Below are 15,334 nucleotides of genomic sequence, written 5' to 3'. Positions count from 1 at the left end.
CAGCCCACTTTTACTTATGCTCCTCCCAGAGACCCTTTAATTCATACAAACTGTTAAAACCCACATGACTTCTGAGAGATACATCATAGTATCACTTTTGGATCTGCACTTTACCGCATGTGCAACATGCTGTTGTGGAGCTGAAAAGCATGCTCTGGAACCAAGGACTTTGCAGTTTAACAGCATCAAAATAGGCCACAAACCTTTCAAGTATATACTTTATTTCATTAATATTTCACAGTCTGTTTCTGTAAACTTTTAGCAAAAAGGTCATGTTCTGTAACAGATTAGGCTGCTGTATTCAGAGCTCGAAATGGACTTCAAAAGTACAGAAAATGTTTACATTCCAACCAGAGCAGTAGAATTTAAAAAATACATAGTAAAAGTAATCAAAAATACCGTTTATTAAAACTTAATAGAAAACCAGCAGTCTGTCTGACCCATCAAACTACTCTGTCTGCTAGCTGTCAGCAGCAACTGAAGCCCCAGCAAGCCATCGGATTGACTTTTTAGACTGAGACAGCTGCCTTCAACTAACTTGTCAATGCAAAGTCTTGCTGCTCCAAAGGTCAAAAAAATCTGAGAGTTCATTGCTTACAGGCTTCCAATCAGAGAGGCTAATGTTTCTGCTCAGATCTACTAGACCACTTCCAGATCCTGCCCAAAACCAGGACCTATTCTGCTCCTGATGTAGTCAACTAATTTTCTCAACATGGTTCCTAGCTAACCCATTTTATTGAATTGCAGCCAAGGAAAGCCCTTATTGTTTAAATTTTATCAGGACTTCCAGGAAAAAAGGCAGCTAAGAGAAACTGAACAGAATGATATTTTATGACATATCTGTCACTAGGAGCCTTCAACATCCTTCTTTTATACATGTTGTGTAAAGATTTGCAATTATCTAGGGATATGCTTCCTAAGGGCCCCCAGACTTAGATATAATCGTTTCAGAGTGGATTTTTCTAGTTCAGCAAGTACTATTTAAGTCTGGACTGATGCCCAGTAGGAGACTGCTAACCAGCTGCTGGACTTTATTCACAGATTTATTGAATATATATTTATACAAATTACACCAGCTGAAAGGCCCATCAGCTGCAAGCACACCCACTTCAGCCCTGTCAAGGGAATAAAATATATGTGGTAATGTATGAACTATGAGAGATTTCTATCAGCTAGAGTCTCCCCAAGTCAGAGGGTATTACCCTGCAAGGCCAATTCTTCCTTCCATTTACTCTACCAGAGCAGTGGAAATAGGAATGTTTGTCTCAAACAGCTAAGATTGGACTTATTTTCTTCTGACTTCCTCTGATCTCTGGGTAGCCTGTGTGCATCATCTTGTTTCATAGGACAATCACCTCCTAAAATATATATATGTCCTGAACTTCAAATTCTCCTATTTGATGGGTAGAACCAGGATTTCAGGAAAGCAGCAAAGATATCCTATACATTTTCTCACACCTCACCTCTAGGCCTATTACAGGTATCAGATCAATGGAACTGCCTCCTACTGCCCCTCTCCTTCTGTAAGAAGCTCAGAAGAAACAAGCTTATCTCCTGGGATTCCTTCACAAATGGCCTAAGGTATCATCACCTCTATCCTGCCAAATGGAACTGAGTGCAGATATCACAACTTATTCCAAAAGAATTATATCAGACATGTCCTATGTTATTACACTGTACTATGCTGCCTTCCTGCCTTCTGGGTTTGCTGACTGAGTTTTGATATTGCTGTGCTGTGAGTTACGAGACATCCCAGTATGCATAATTATAGCAGGTATATTTAAAAAAATACAAGACAGAACATAGTCTATGAACACTTGTCTTTTAATCAGCTCCCTTGTACTGCACTAGTCTTCAGCAAGTGGGCAGGATACCATGAAAGGCATGGCTGTTAGTTTGCTACAGCTCCCCTAAGGCAAAGCTTGCCACAAAATTTCTCTCTAGGTCTATGGCTAGTACAAATACAATTCACATTTCGTCTCTTTATAAGACATGTACCGCATTTCTTTTCATCAGTCTAAAAAGGAGGAAACCCTGTACAGGAGAGAAGCAACTCACAATTTCTCTAATGCACATATTTGAGGAAGACTACAAAAGCATTAGCCACTGTCTTCTGCAATATTGATTCCCAGAGGCATCAGAAAATGAAAAGGTCTAGTCACAAATTAGTGAGACATCCACTCTATTTTTAAGTATCTTCTTTTTTTTAAGAATCTGAAACAGATGATAAAAGTGATCAAAACATCAAAATAGCTGGTGACCTAGACGGCACAATTTTTTAAAAACTTTGTCACACTGAAAGGATCATACCATAAACAATCCAGATTCCTTAACATTCTTAGACAAAGTCATTCTTGGCTCTCTACACAGACTGCCTCTGAAAAAAACCCTTCAGACTGAGGGCAGTGACATGGTTAAGTGTTTAGGTAAAATAAAATTAAATAAATATCTGCAGAACAGCTTTTGTAATGTGACTACTGTGGATCTCTACCAGTAAAGACTAATACCTTATGCACACAGTGGTGTTAGCTACATATCAAGACAAGCAGGCTAGGAATGATACAAATGTATGTAGAAGAAAAAATGTTTTGGTGGGGTCTTTAATTTTTTAAGTTCAAACTCAGGTAGCTAAAATTATCAGGGAGATTATCTAAGCTGACATCTCTCTCTTACTTTTTACTCCCACCCCTGCCTCCCCTCGTTCTTTCTCCAGGTACATTCATCTGATTTCTCTAAATAAAAAAGGGAGGAAAGTGGGATGGGAGAAGGACTTGTTCCACCACAGGCCATTGTGCTTCCTTTCACCCCTCTCCTTTTTTGTATATTTAGCAAACTGATTTCGCAGAAAAAAAGGAGTTTAGGCTTGTAAACTAAAGATATACATACCAAATAATATGCAACTAGTCTTGCCAAATAAATCCTGGTGAATGAGTATCTTCTTCATACTGTTTCAAAAAGAAGTCACTGCAGTCTTCAATAACAATCTTCAATCTGTTTGCTACTGAGAAAATCCAAAGCCACTTGCCTTGTACACTGGTTAACCATTAATAAACATAGCTTTGGAACAAACATTTCCAGTGCAAGCCTTGTGATTTTCACTCACTCAACTGTACAGATCAAAATCAAAAGTATACTCATCAAAGCAGGTCATTTCACTTGGGTCCTAAGTCACTCATCACTTTGACCAAAGACTGCAACAAATATAGAATGCTGCTTCAGCACAAGCAGATCTCCACTAATTTAAATACATTAAAACACCCAAACAAGACTCTCTGTTCCCAGAAAGGACAGCAACAGCCCAAAGATACCACCCCACCAACATTAAGCTTCCTCTCCTCACACCAATGCCCTTCATCTACTTGCAGTTGATGATGGCCCAATAGTGGGGCCTGTTCTGCTGTTCCATTGTCAGGACTATCTGCAGATGGGAAGAGGCAGATACTTGCTTGCATAATACTGCAAATGACTGTCTTTTCACTCCAAAAATGGGAACATGCCAGCAGAGCACATCCAAGCTTCTCGAGTTCAAGGAAGTACACAAAGCTAGCATGGAGTTCAAGGTCACTCTGAAATAGTAAATACTCATCTTGTCAAGACCCCGCCATGCTGTTTCAGTCCCACAACTGCCTCTGAAGACAAGTTGTTAACAGCATGCCATTTTGCAAGTCTTGGACTCAGAAACCGCTCAAGTAAAAGCTTGAGACAGGAAATCAGAGGCACAGAAACAACTTGAACAGTTATGTACCTTTTTATTACACACTGGGATAAGTGGAGTCTTCAAGGTTGCTACCAGCTTTATCAGATCCTGTTAGAGATGCTTCTAGCTCTGCCCATGACTGTGGAGCATTGTTCTTTATTGCCTCTATGAAAAGCTGTGTTTGATGCTTCAGCCGGTCCAGCTCGGCCTGAGTCACCTGGTTCTGATGAATGAGCTCCTTGGTTTTTAAAGTGATCTCCAGCAATCCTGACCTGCGTAGCACTACAAGTGTATTTTGAAAGCGTCTGCACTTGCTTTGTTGTTGCAAGAGCAGCTCAGGGGTAGTGCAAATCTCCTCTGGTACCAATGGGGGGCTCCACACTGCAGACTGCATTGTAGTCTGTGTTGCACCCTCACTCTCATGGGGGGTGCACTTTGCTGCCTGCGAAGTTCCAAAAGGCAAAAGAGAAGTCACACCTGCCACTTTCTGAGTGTCACTGGAAACACGATGAAAACCAGGAAGTGCTGACAGTTTTCCACTTGTCACCAGAGTTGAAGAACTTTGGTGGTTAGAATCCTGAGGAGTCTTAAAGTTAACTGGTAGGTGGGCAAAAGGACTAGTAGGCAAGCCTGTGCTCCTGGATACAGGAGAAGTCTCCATCTTCGGTGCTTCTGTGCAGAGTCGCTTATGGTTACTGGTTTCCTGACATTCTTCTAGATCAAAGGAGTGATCTCTTTTGCAGGGCTGTGGTGCTATTTTGGGATAAGAATTCAGGATGGGCAGGTAACTAGTGGAGTCACTTCTCTTTTTCCCAAGAGGGTGAGGGTTAACGGGAGGTGGGATTGATGGACGAAGAAACACTAGCTGTGGCTGGGCTGGAATCACTTCAAAGGACGGCTGCACAGTCCAAGATTGGAGCTGTGATGAACTCCCCTGAGAAGCATGAAGCGGGGAAAAAAAAACAGAAGTCTTACAAGAACATTGTAGAAGACAATCAAAAAATCTTAAATGAAATGGGTGGAGTGTGCCATTTCTCCATATTTGATATACACTGTCCAATTAATACATTCTGAACAGTTTTCCATCAAACTCATCCTTCTCTTTCTTTGACAACAGAGCATAGCACTAGAATCCAAGCTGCAATCCATAATCCTTTTACTACAGAACAGCAGATACATTTAAAACCAGTTCAATCTGAATGTATACATGCTTTCCTAAATGATGATTATGGTGCATGCTTATATTGTACAATGCTCATGTAAAAGTTTGATCCAGACTTGGGGGCAGAATAACATGTGTACAGAAAAGCTGAAAAATAATTAAGCATTGTGGTTATGAAATATTTTAGAACAGTCAAAGAAAGACTGCATAGACATTTTAGAAACAATTCAGACTTCCTCTTCGTTGAAGGGCAGTAACTCTAATCTTGTCAATTCTATTCTTACAGAGAGCTTTTGAAATCTTTATTTAAAATAGATGACAGCTGTTCAGTAAGTCTTGCATTCTTAAGTACAATACGCAGTTCCCATAAATTTAAAACCAAGAAGTAGAAAAAAAAAAAAAAAGTCTGTTGTAAGCCCAGGGCAGTTTAACTCCACACCTCTGGAGAAACGGTCTGCACTGATAAACCTTAAAAGCATTATATTTCAAGAAAAATGCCCCAAGTTTTTACTCCATCCCACAAGCCATATTCTGCAATACAGAGGAATACATCAATTTTTACAAGACATTACCTCTTTCTCCTCCAATACATTACTACAGATCTTCACGCGATCTCCTGGCCAAAAAGCATGCCCGCTTTTCTCCAAACATATCAAATGGTCTAGTAAGGGATACTATTTCTTTCTGAAGCAAAATATCACTTCTTGATACATTTATCACCACTACAATTATACTAATATAATATACTGTCAGCTGCTTTCCCAATTCGTCATGACTTGCAATGCTACTGGCACTTTTTAGCTAGCACGAATACATTGTATTATTTTTGGTACTATACTGAGTCACCTGAAATCCATCTCCTTTTCTTCAGTCTCAGCATTCGCCAGATTAAATCTTTTAACACTGAATCACAGAATGGTTGGGGCTGGAAAGGACCTCTGGAGATCATCTAATCCAACTCGCCTGCTCAAGCAGGTTCACCTAGAGCAGACTGCACAGGAATGTGTCCAGGCAGGTCTTGAATGTCTCCAGAGAAGGAGACTCCACAACCTCTCTGGGCAGCCTGTTCCAGTGGTCTGGCACCCTCAAAGTAAAGAAGTTTCTTCTCATATTCAGATGGAATCTCCTGTGTTTCAATCTGTGCCCGTTGCCCCTCATCCTATCATTGGCACCACTGAAAGGAGTCTGGTCCCATCCTCTTGACACCCATCTTTGAGATATTTATAACCATTGATGAGATCCCCTCTCAGCCTTCTCTACTCTAGGCTCAACAGATCCAGCTCTCTCAGTCTCACTTCATAAGAAAGGTGTTCTAGGCCCCTAATCATCTTCGTAGCCTGACACTGTAATTCCTTGCCCTTCTTAAAAGCAGGGGCTCAAAACTGGACGCAGGACTCCAGATGCAGCCTCACCAAGGAAGAATAGAGGAGGAGGAGAACCTCCTTCGACCTGCTGGTCAAACTTTTCCCAATGCACCCCAGGATACCATTGGCCTTCTAGGCCACAAGGGCAGACTGTTGACTCATGGCCAACCTGTTGTCAACCACAGCTCTCAAGTCCTTCTCTGCCATGCTGCTTTCCAGCAGGTCCACCCCTAACCTGTACTGGTGCCTGGGGTTATTCCTCCTTTGCTGAAGTCCATCTCCCTAGTAAAGGACTTGAACTTGTCAAAAGCAGGTATTACCAACTCATAGGACAGACTTGAAGATGAGATTCAGTTACCCATTTTGACACAGAATTTCTTTGGTTCAGTGGGCAAGATGCTTATGGAATAAGGATACAGAACAAATACTTGTAAAAAAGTTAATATTACTACCTTATCACCAAAGAAAGGAGAAACACATTTAAAAGAAAAGTATCTGGAGATGTTAGGAGTGAGAAAGTATATAAATACCACGACTATACACATACAGAACAGAACATGAAGCCTACAAGAGCAAGGTTTTGGTGTCAGAAGTTGTCATTTATTGCACAGTTGTACAGTATCTAGCACAGTAGAGCCCCAAAATCATTGAGCTGTGGCAACTGTTTATTTTGTTCTTGTTTTTTCCTGTCTTTGTTATGTACTTTCTTCTCCTTTCCACTCATGTTGCATTCTGCCCTTGTTATCCTACCCAAAAATCTCAGTTTTAGTAGAGAAGGACACATTTCATTTATTTTACTAATTCTGCAAAGTGGCTTTTTTTTTTTTTTTTCCTAAAGAAAGTTAATATCCTGCGGGTATCAGCGTCACTTGTCTAAAAAGGCTCCCTACTTATTAAGGACTTTTACGAGACTTACAGAAACCTTGCCATAAGCAGCAATGTTTCAGAGCATTAATCCCTGCTTTATTTTTTTTAGTAACATTATTGTTAGCTGTTTACACTTTGAAACTGGGACATCAGGTAACCATCATTGCGCGGGATCACAGTGTTTCTAAGACAGAAGGATGATGCTGATTGAAACTGAAACTAGAACAAATAAACAGCAGTAACTGGATATTGCCTTTTTTTTTTTTTTGTCCAGCAAGCCCAACTGAGCACTGTGTTGAAAAGACCATTTTAAAAAGATGACTGGCATGGCTATATGAGGTAACTAGGCATAACAGAAAAATGTAAAAATATATTTCACTATATTCTGACCTAGACTTGTTGCTTTTCTTTATTGCAGTAAACATTTTTCATTTTAACATTTATTGTCCTTAACTATGCATAATTGGACTTAGATGTTATGATGCACTGTTCAAGAGAACCGAGTCTGGTCATTTTATCTACCTCTAACTCTTCCTCCCCAAATTCCCTTTTTGCTAGGCTAACAGTTTTTTAATATATATATAATTTTAATATATATACACTAGCTACTTATTATTAGCTATTTCTCCTAACTGTTTGCACACAACCTGGAGTTTAACATTAGACTACCACTGCAATCAGTGTTTTATTTTTGAGCTCTGGGCCAAAGGCTATCAACCTTTGGTGAAGCTTGCCTACTCTCTGCTACATGAAAACTTCTGCATGTGTTTAGACACTGTTTTGTCCACACATCCAGGAACATGACCATAAAATGTTTCTTGTGAAGATAAAGCCCAACACTCAGAGTTCAGAACCATCTCCCCCACAAATACACAATCTGCCAAATACTAACAGGAACTCATATCTGTGCTGGCATCGATACACAGTATTTGAATTTAATAGGTTTTGCTTGTTGTTATAACAGATTAAGTAGAAAAATAATCAGGATCTATATCCATTTCCCCCCCCTTCTCACTTCATTCTCAGAAGTATTCTAATAAAAACCACTGAAGAACTTTTGCTCTGCTCAGAAGACATGAGTGAGTACAGAGCAAGAGGTCTAATAATATGGGAATACTTTGAACTGTGAGCTCTCATATCTTCTGTTCCAATGTAAAAGTTCAGAGTCTCACAGATGTGCTGGAGGAACAGCACATAACAATATACTGGAGGACATGAATAGGGGACATAATTGCTGCAATGTGAGACATCACTTGCAATTGAGAGAAACAACTGTTAAAGTAAAAATGCCACAGCTAACTTCAGATATGGATTTTTTTCTTTTATAACATTCTGGATTAGTCCTAGACATTGCACATAAAGCACTCCCTGGACCTAAGAACTAGGAAGCATCCTAGTTTTCTTTTTCATTCAATAAAGGCAGTAAACATGAGCTTGCAAGAGGAAAAACACTTGCTTTTTTGTTTTGATCATTGGTGCTACTTACATAATATTCTTAAAGATCTATATTTTGGAGATCCCTTTGAGACAAAAAGGGTTATTAGACGTAGCAGAGCTTCTCCATTTCACATTTTTTCCATCTTAGTGCTTCTAGCTCCCCCTCAAAAAAACAGGCTGTCACAATAGTACTTTTCAAGTTACCAGTTACTTTCTGGATTGCAACAACTTTGTAATATCTTCTCAAAAGGAAAAACACGTTAAAAAAAACCAAACCAAAACAACAATTTAAGAACATGCAATATTTTTCAATATATTACTTTGTCCCTACCTGCTTAACTAACACATTTTTCATCACGACCATAGGAGAAAGTGCAGGAAAGGAGTTGCTTGTGGTCACTGGGCATTGCCAAGTCCCATCCTCTGTGTTCCAGCACAACGCATTCATCACGTCCTCCGAGTCAGTCTGCTCCATAGCACTTGGGCACTCTGAACTTCCATCTGCCAGATGCAGAATTCAGCTGTTAGTTGTTTCATATGCAGCATCCTTGTTACCTCCTTTCATTTCTAATATTCTGCTTCCTTTCAACCATGCCACAAAGAACAACAAAGTTTCATTCTGGAATACCAATAAAATTAGACCTGCTGTGACAGCTGTCAAATAGCCTCTTATTAAAGGGTTTATATTTCAGGCCAGTTCTCATGCAAACATTGTCTCCAAAAAAACCTATTACCTTTTGTACTTCTGTATTTAGTCTTTAAGGGACTGTACACCACCACGAAGACAGCTCTAAAACCTGGTGCAGGAAAGAACTACAAGCTCCAGCATCGCAACAGCTGCTGTCTGTGTTGCAGGCATTTTGTGTCTTGAAATCCTCTATGTACAAACCCTATAAGGCAAGTATCTCTCACAAAAGCATTTTCTTTCTTTTAAAGGCAATCTTTGCACACTTCTGTTGACTATTAAAATACCATACTGTGTTTACATTTTACAATTACTCTCTGGTTTATCAGGCTATACTGACAATCTGGTCAAATGGTAAGAGACATTAAACCGCATAATCCAACAGTTCATTCATCACCGCAAAGAAGAATAACTGATTTTGCCATCCCCACTTCTAGACTTTGAAGTCTAGGATTCTTCAGTTAATTTCTTTATTTTAAATTATCACACCACTCAAATTCACATGATGAACTTTATAACTACATAAAGCTCTACTCCAAAAACGCTTGATGGTGGGATGTTTGCAGATGCAACTTGTCCTGCATACAAAGGTCCCCCAGGTAAGCAGACATAAACTGTAAGAGCCAGAGTCAGATTTGTCAAACATCATCAACAAAAGCAACGTCTGAGGAAGATAACAGCAAAAAAGGTAATGTAGCAGTTTTCTAAACCTGAATATCCAGAATCTTTGTCAGATTCAGCTGCTGCCATGTTGAAGCGATGGTTCAAGCTCTTCATTTCCATCACTTCGTCCAATAGTTCCTCAAGGGTCTCAATAGATGACTATTTTGTCTCCATGCTTCCATAGTGCTGCAGGCAGTTTTTAACACCTTTTCCATTGAGCAACTAAAAAATAGTTCAGAATAAAAAGATACTTTCTCTGAATCTAAAGAAAATTCCATCAGTACAAAATAACAAAGAAGGCCATGTTCGTCCTTATGGAAATCTGGTTATCAAAGGTTTGCTGCATCTGTTAAGCAATCTGTAGAATTCTATTAAACTCCCAGCTTCACATTTGCTATGTTCATCACACATTTGAGTTATCAAAGGCTTGCCAATAAAACCAATTTACTCCCTGAAAAACTCTCTAAACTATGCATGTTTAACAACACATTGCAGAGCAGAAAAGACAGGAAATAACTCTTTGCATCAACTGACATTTTGCTTTGTAGAATCTTCTGAACTGAAATTTTATATCTGCCTTAGGCTGATTTTTTAAGTTTCAGGAAAGTTTCTGTGATCCAATCTTTCAGTCCCCTGCACCAGCTACAAGAAAACAACATCATACTAGGCATGACTATTGAGTCCTTTAGGGTAGGTTAAAAGATGTCAGAAAACCTACGGCACAGGAAGGAAGAAAGAAATTATTTGAAGCAGAAATGTAATACAGGTATTCTACTTTAAAAAAAAAAAAAAAAAATTACTACTGCTGTGAATACCATCAACGAATCAAAGGTATTATGGAAGTATTGAAGACATGGATGCAGTTGAGGTGGCATTATGCACCCATCTCATTCAGCTCCTTTCTCCAGTATCTGAGCAAGTCAGAATACAGGACATGAGTCAGCCAATATTACCAAATTACCTGAAGTAGAATAATTTCATACTTAAAATTACTAAGTAAAGTATAAGGTAGATTCATCTGGACAGGACAATGCATAAGTACTTTCTAACTATGTTATAAATTCTGTCAGAAAACGTAATAATTCCTTACTGTGCACACAAAACTTGGGAAATAGGAACATAATTTCTTGATCTGCTAAAAATGTAGTTCCCAATTCTACAAAGTTCAGTAACATAAGTAACTAAGACAAAACATCAGATAGAAAGTATGAGTTGTTATCTGTAATTAAATCAATGCCCCTCTGAGTCAAGCGGGATAGTTGTGTATCTCTTTTTACACTGCCAGTGAGCTAACTGGAGACTTTCAGAACAGAAATATCTCAAATTATTCAAAGAATGAAATGCAGATAGAAAACTAAGGCATGTTCCTCAGCCTCCCCACAAAACAAGATAAACTAAAAGCTACTCATAAACAACCTCCCCCCCCCCCCCAATAATTAAAAGCTACTTTTATCTTCTAAAAACTTAGCTATTCCAGGGGCTGAATCCCAAAACAAGTCAGTTGTACTAGGTGAAGCCAATACAACAAATACAGCTGAATCTGCAAAGCTGTGGTTTCATTAACACAGTTTGTTTCACCCTCAAGAGTAAAGTAAGTCATCAGAGAAAAATAAATTCAAGTAAGCAATCAGAGAACAAGCTGAGGCTAAAGAAACCTATACTGCTCCAAGTGCAACACATACTCTACCTGCAATGCACTCCTAGAGGAGACATGGCTTTAGAAATGCCCTCTTCTTCCCACACACAGAATGAGAACACTGGAAGGCTGAAACCAAAAGCTATGACAATCAGAAAAATGTATAGTTACTTTATGGCCTCCCACACTACATACTTGTCACAACCTTCAGCTGCTTCCTGAGGGTAGGCAGACTCTAGCAAGATTGAGTAAAGTTTCTGCTTCTCTTAAAGAAGGCAGAATTTGGCAAACAGAAAAATGACACAATGAAGTGGAGAAATTACATCTAATATTATTTGTAAAAATAATTTTCCTATAAAGCAACTCTTTGAAGCTGTGTCTCATGTTAGAACTGTATATTTAAATTACTCAGGAGTCTGCATCATGAGCAGGGCAGCAGTTCACTGATGGCAGTATCCAGTGCAAGCTACTTCAAATGACATTGCAGCAGATATCCTGGAATAGTCTACCCTGAAAGGCAAGATTCTTTCTTAAGATCCTGACAACTGACTGTTAGAATTCTGCTCCAAGATCTTGAGCCTTGGCACCTCCAGTAATGAATTCTGTAAGCCAGATAATAGTGCTGAGATGGTAGGGCGACTGTCTATATAACTACAAGACAGACAAAATAATGGTCAGCAGAAGAGAATTTCCTCAGTAGCTATTTGCATAACTTTTACTTGCCATCCATAGTCACACCTGTTGACCTGCCAACAGGCATGGAACAAACATAACTACGTATGAGCAAGGTAGATGCTATCCCTGGAACAGAAAATGAGGTTTAAGTCCCAATCCATACTTTTGTTACTTAGCCCTTTCTAAACAAACGTATTTTTAAAGAAAGTGATATGTAATGATGCTAATCTCGAAAAAAAAAAAAAAAAACAACCACAAACCAGAACTAGAAACAGAAGAAAGGCTAGAAATAAGTAAACTAAGAACACACCATCTGCCAGCTTTGCATCAATGGAAGCTTTGGGATGGATGGGATGGCACATCTTTTTCTCTTCCCTGATGGAAAACAAAACAGATAAAAACCGCAAACAACAAACCAATAACAACAGAACCACAACCCAAAATAAACAAACCAGAAGCGCCACTCTATTGAGACGCGGGTGTGGGACCCCTCCTGCTTCCCCGCGGGCCCAAGACGCGCCCTCGGCCCTGCAGGCGGGTGCTCCGCCGCCAACCCCGACGCCGAGGGGGCCCTCCCTCTCGCCGGTGCGGCAAGAGCTGACCCCGCCCGACCGCCTGCCAAGCGCTTCGCCCACACGCCAGACCCGGGCGGCAGGGAGCTCCGGAACACAGCCGCCCGGCCGGGGTGCCCTCGCAGTGGGCCCGGCGCGAGGAGGGGGCCCCCGCGCAGCCGGGCCGAGCCACACGGCGAGAAGAAGCAGACCCCGGCGATGTCCGAGAGTCCCCCAGCCCCACAGCTGCCACCAGCCCCTCACGGCCATCAGCTCCTGGGCTGGGCCGGGCCGGGCCGGGCCGCCCCTCACCTTGCTGCGGGCCGCCACGGCTCCAACCCCACCGGGCCGCGCATGCGCCGCGCCCTACCATGGAACTCGAACCTCCCTCCCCGCCCAGACAGGCCCACCCCGGAAGAGGAAACTTGCCGCCAGGCTCTCCTGGGCGCACATGCGCACAGCGGAGCCGCCCGCGCCGCCGTCGCGCGCCTGCAGGGGGCGGGGTGCTTGCAACGCGCGTGCGCTTGGGCTGCGTGCTCGCGGCAGTTGCGGCCGTTGCTGCCGTTGGTTCGTCGCGCTGTGCTGGGCGGAGGCCCCAGGTGGCATCCTGGGGCAGGGGCCTGAGCGCCTCGCAGGGAGCGGAGGTGGAAGGGCAGGGGCTTCTCGGGAACACCAGGGGCAGGCTCGACACAGGAGCCATTACCACAGGCCCTCGAGTGCTGTGGTGATTGGCGCGAGGAGGGAGAAGGCTGCTGTAGGTGTGCAAGGGGCCATGGACGGACAGAGGGCCTGTCAGGGAGAAGGGCTTGCCAGCATATTGGTTCTAAAAGACCTTTTGAGAGCCGTCCCACCACGACTGTGAGGGACATGTCAGAAAGGAGCATCTTCACTGAAAAAGGGTGTGAGTCTCTCCTGTTGGCCTTGTGCTGTGTGGCCAGGCAAGTGTGCAAGAGCTTGAAGCTGTTTAATGCCTGGCCTGGACTTCTGAGGCTATCAGACATGGTGATGAGAGCCAGGAGTTTGAGATGCTGCTGGACTTCGCAAATAACTGTGCAAAAGAGGACCATTTTGTAGAGCTTCTTGCCAAGAATGAGAGATAACAGCAAAAGTAACCCAAACAAACCACTAGCAGCCACTTATAAAATAAGGAAGGCAGCACCAAAGAGGTCCAAAAGCTTTAAACTTGTCTCAAAAGAGGGAAAATAGGACAAAGGAAGAGCTGTCATGAGTAAAGAATGCCCTTCTACGTGGTTGGTAAATATGAGATAGTGAAAGAAATACATGGATTTGCTTTCTATGAACTGCATATAAACCAAAGGCAAATAAGTAGGAGGAAGTGAATCCTCTGGTTCAGAGAATATTACTAGAATAGCTATTCTTGTTCTGAGAACTGCATAAATATGACTGGCAACTAGAAGTCTGTCAGAATATTTTGCATTTGGACATGAAAACCATTTCATTGGAGAAAATGGAAAAGGCTGTATGAAGCAAAGACACAGTGAATTTCCTGAACAGAAATTGATTAAATACTTTCATTGTTATCATGGTCTTGTTAAAAAACCTGAAACACGCTGATGAAAAAGATCAACATGATTTAATAAATTCCTGAGTGAAAAAGAGATGGACCTTTAGTCTCAGCATATTCTCATAAATAGCCTGTCAAATGCAAAACAGAAATGTCTGGTATGATGTGAACAGGCACTGTCACTTTGAAAATGTGACACAGAAGGGATTCCAGTGCTACTAATCCAAAGTGCTGTGGGATAATGCTAGTGACACTTACTCCTAAGATGTATTTTCGAGTATTTAAATACCAGACTTGGCTCCGAGTTACATCTAAACAGTACTGAAAGATGTGTGATCTATAGACTATGGATTTGGATCCCTTACTGTTCAGGAGGTTTGGGTTTTGAGGAAAGCATGCTAAGAATGCTGTTGCATCATGATATTTGCTCAGGCATGGTCCTGGTTGCCTTATCCCCAGAAACAACCCTTACTGATCTCCACAGAGACCAGATTTCTCACGATGTGAAGTACATGAGGGTGCTCACTGAAAACAGCTCATCAGAGAGTGAGCGATCTGTATTTGGGACAGACAACCTGCCTTTCAGTTCAGGTGATTCATAACAGATTTGGACTGTGCGATACCAGACCTTCGTTGGAGGGGTGACAGGTAGGAGAACTGAAATACTGTACTGGTTAATAGATTAGATTTCTTGGGTAGTCAAGGTAAGCCTCTGTTTTAAAGAAAGCAAATCTTAACAACTAAATTCTCCCTGAATTTGGTTGAATTTAAAGTTTTAAATTGAGCAGTATCACCTGAATTCTCCCTGCTCGAAAATATGCCTTTTTTGTGATTTTAATATTTCTGTTGTCCCTTCTCTCCCTATTTTTTCATTTGAATCTTCATTGATATAAGGTCTTGTTTACTGTGTGCTTTCAGTGATTACTGTCAGTGGCAACAGGATGTTTTTTCTTTTTTCATATGTTGTATTGTGGTTTATTTGTTTATCCTAAAGGTGAGCGTTTTGGCAAATAAGTACAAGCTTTTTGTTCACTTTACTGTTTATTCTGGTCATAGAACAAGAGAAGAGTGA

At 41.2% G+C, this 15,334-nt stretch overlaps 1 protein-coding gene across 7 annotated transcripts; it reads right to left on the bottom strand.

Annotated features, from left to right (window-relative positions):
- Positions 1-204: 204 nt before the first annotated feature.
- Positions 205-13,136, bottom strand: CIPC (CLOCK interacting pacemaker). 7 transcript variants are annotated; one of them, XM_071809469.1, is made up of 6 exons: positions 13,050-13,067; positions 12,497-12,556; positions 11,563-11,640; positions 9,923-10,097; positions 8,859-9,028; positions 205-4,631 (listed from the first exon to the last, which is right to left on the bottom strand). In XM_071809469.1, exons 4-6 carry the CDS (start codon positions 9,993-9,995, stop codon positions 3,753-3,755), a joined length of 1,122 nt encoding a protein of 373 aa, XP_071665570.1. In that variant the 5' UTR covers positions 9,996-10,097; positions 11,563-11,640; positions 12,497-12,556; positions 13,050-13,067; the 3' UTR covers positions 205-3,752. The 7 variants fall into 7 exon arrangements, with proteins under 7 accessions (XP_071665570.1, XP_071665571.1, XP_071665569.1 ...); XM_071809470.1 differs by lacking the exon at positions 12,497-12,556 and having other exon boundaries at positions 13,050-13,130; XM_071809468.1 differs by lacking the exon at positions 12,497-12,556 and having other exon boundaries at positions 11,563-11,653; positions 13,050-13,104.
- Between the last annotated feature and the right edge of the window lie 2,198 nt (positions 13,137-15,334).

The sequence above is a fragment of the Patagioenas fasciata genome, chromosome 5, assembly GCF_037038585.1.
Source record: "Patagioenas fasciata isolate bPatFas1 chromosome 5, bPatFas1.hap1, whole genome shotgun sequence".
Lineage (NCBI taxonomy): Eukaryota > Metazoa > Chordata > Aves > Columbiformes > Columbidae > Patagioenas > Patagioenas fasciata.
The sequence above is the reverse complement of the archived record's forward strand: the minus strand, read 5'-3'. Positions and strand labels throughout refer to the sequence as shown.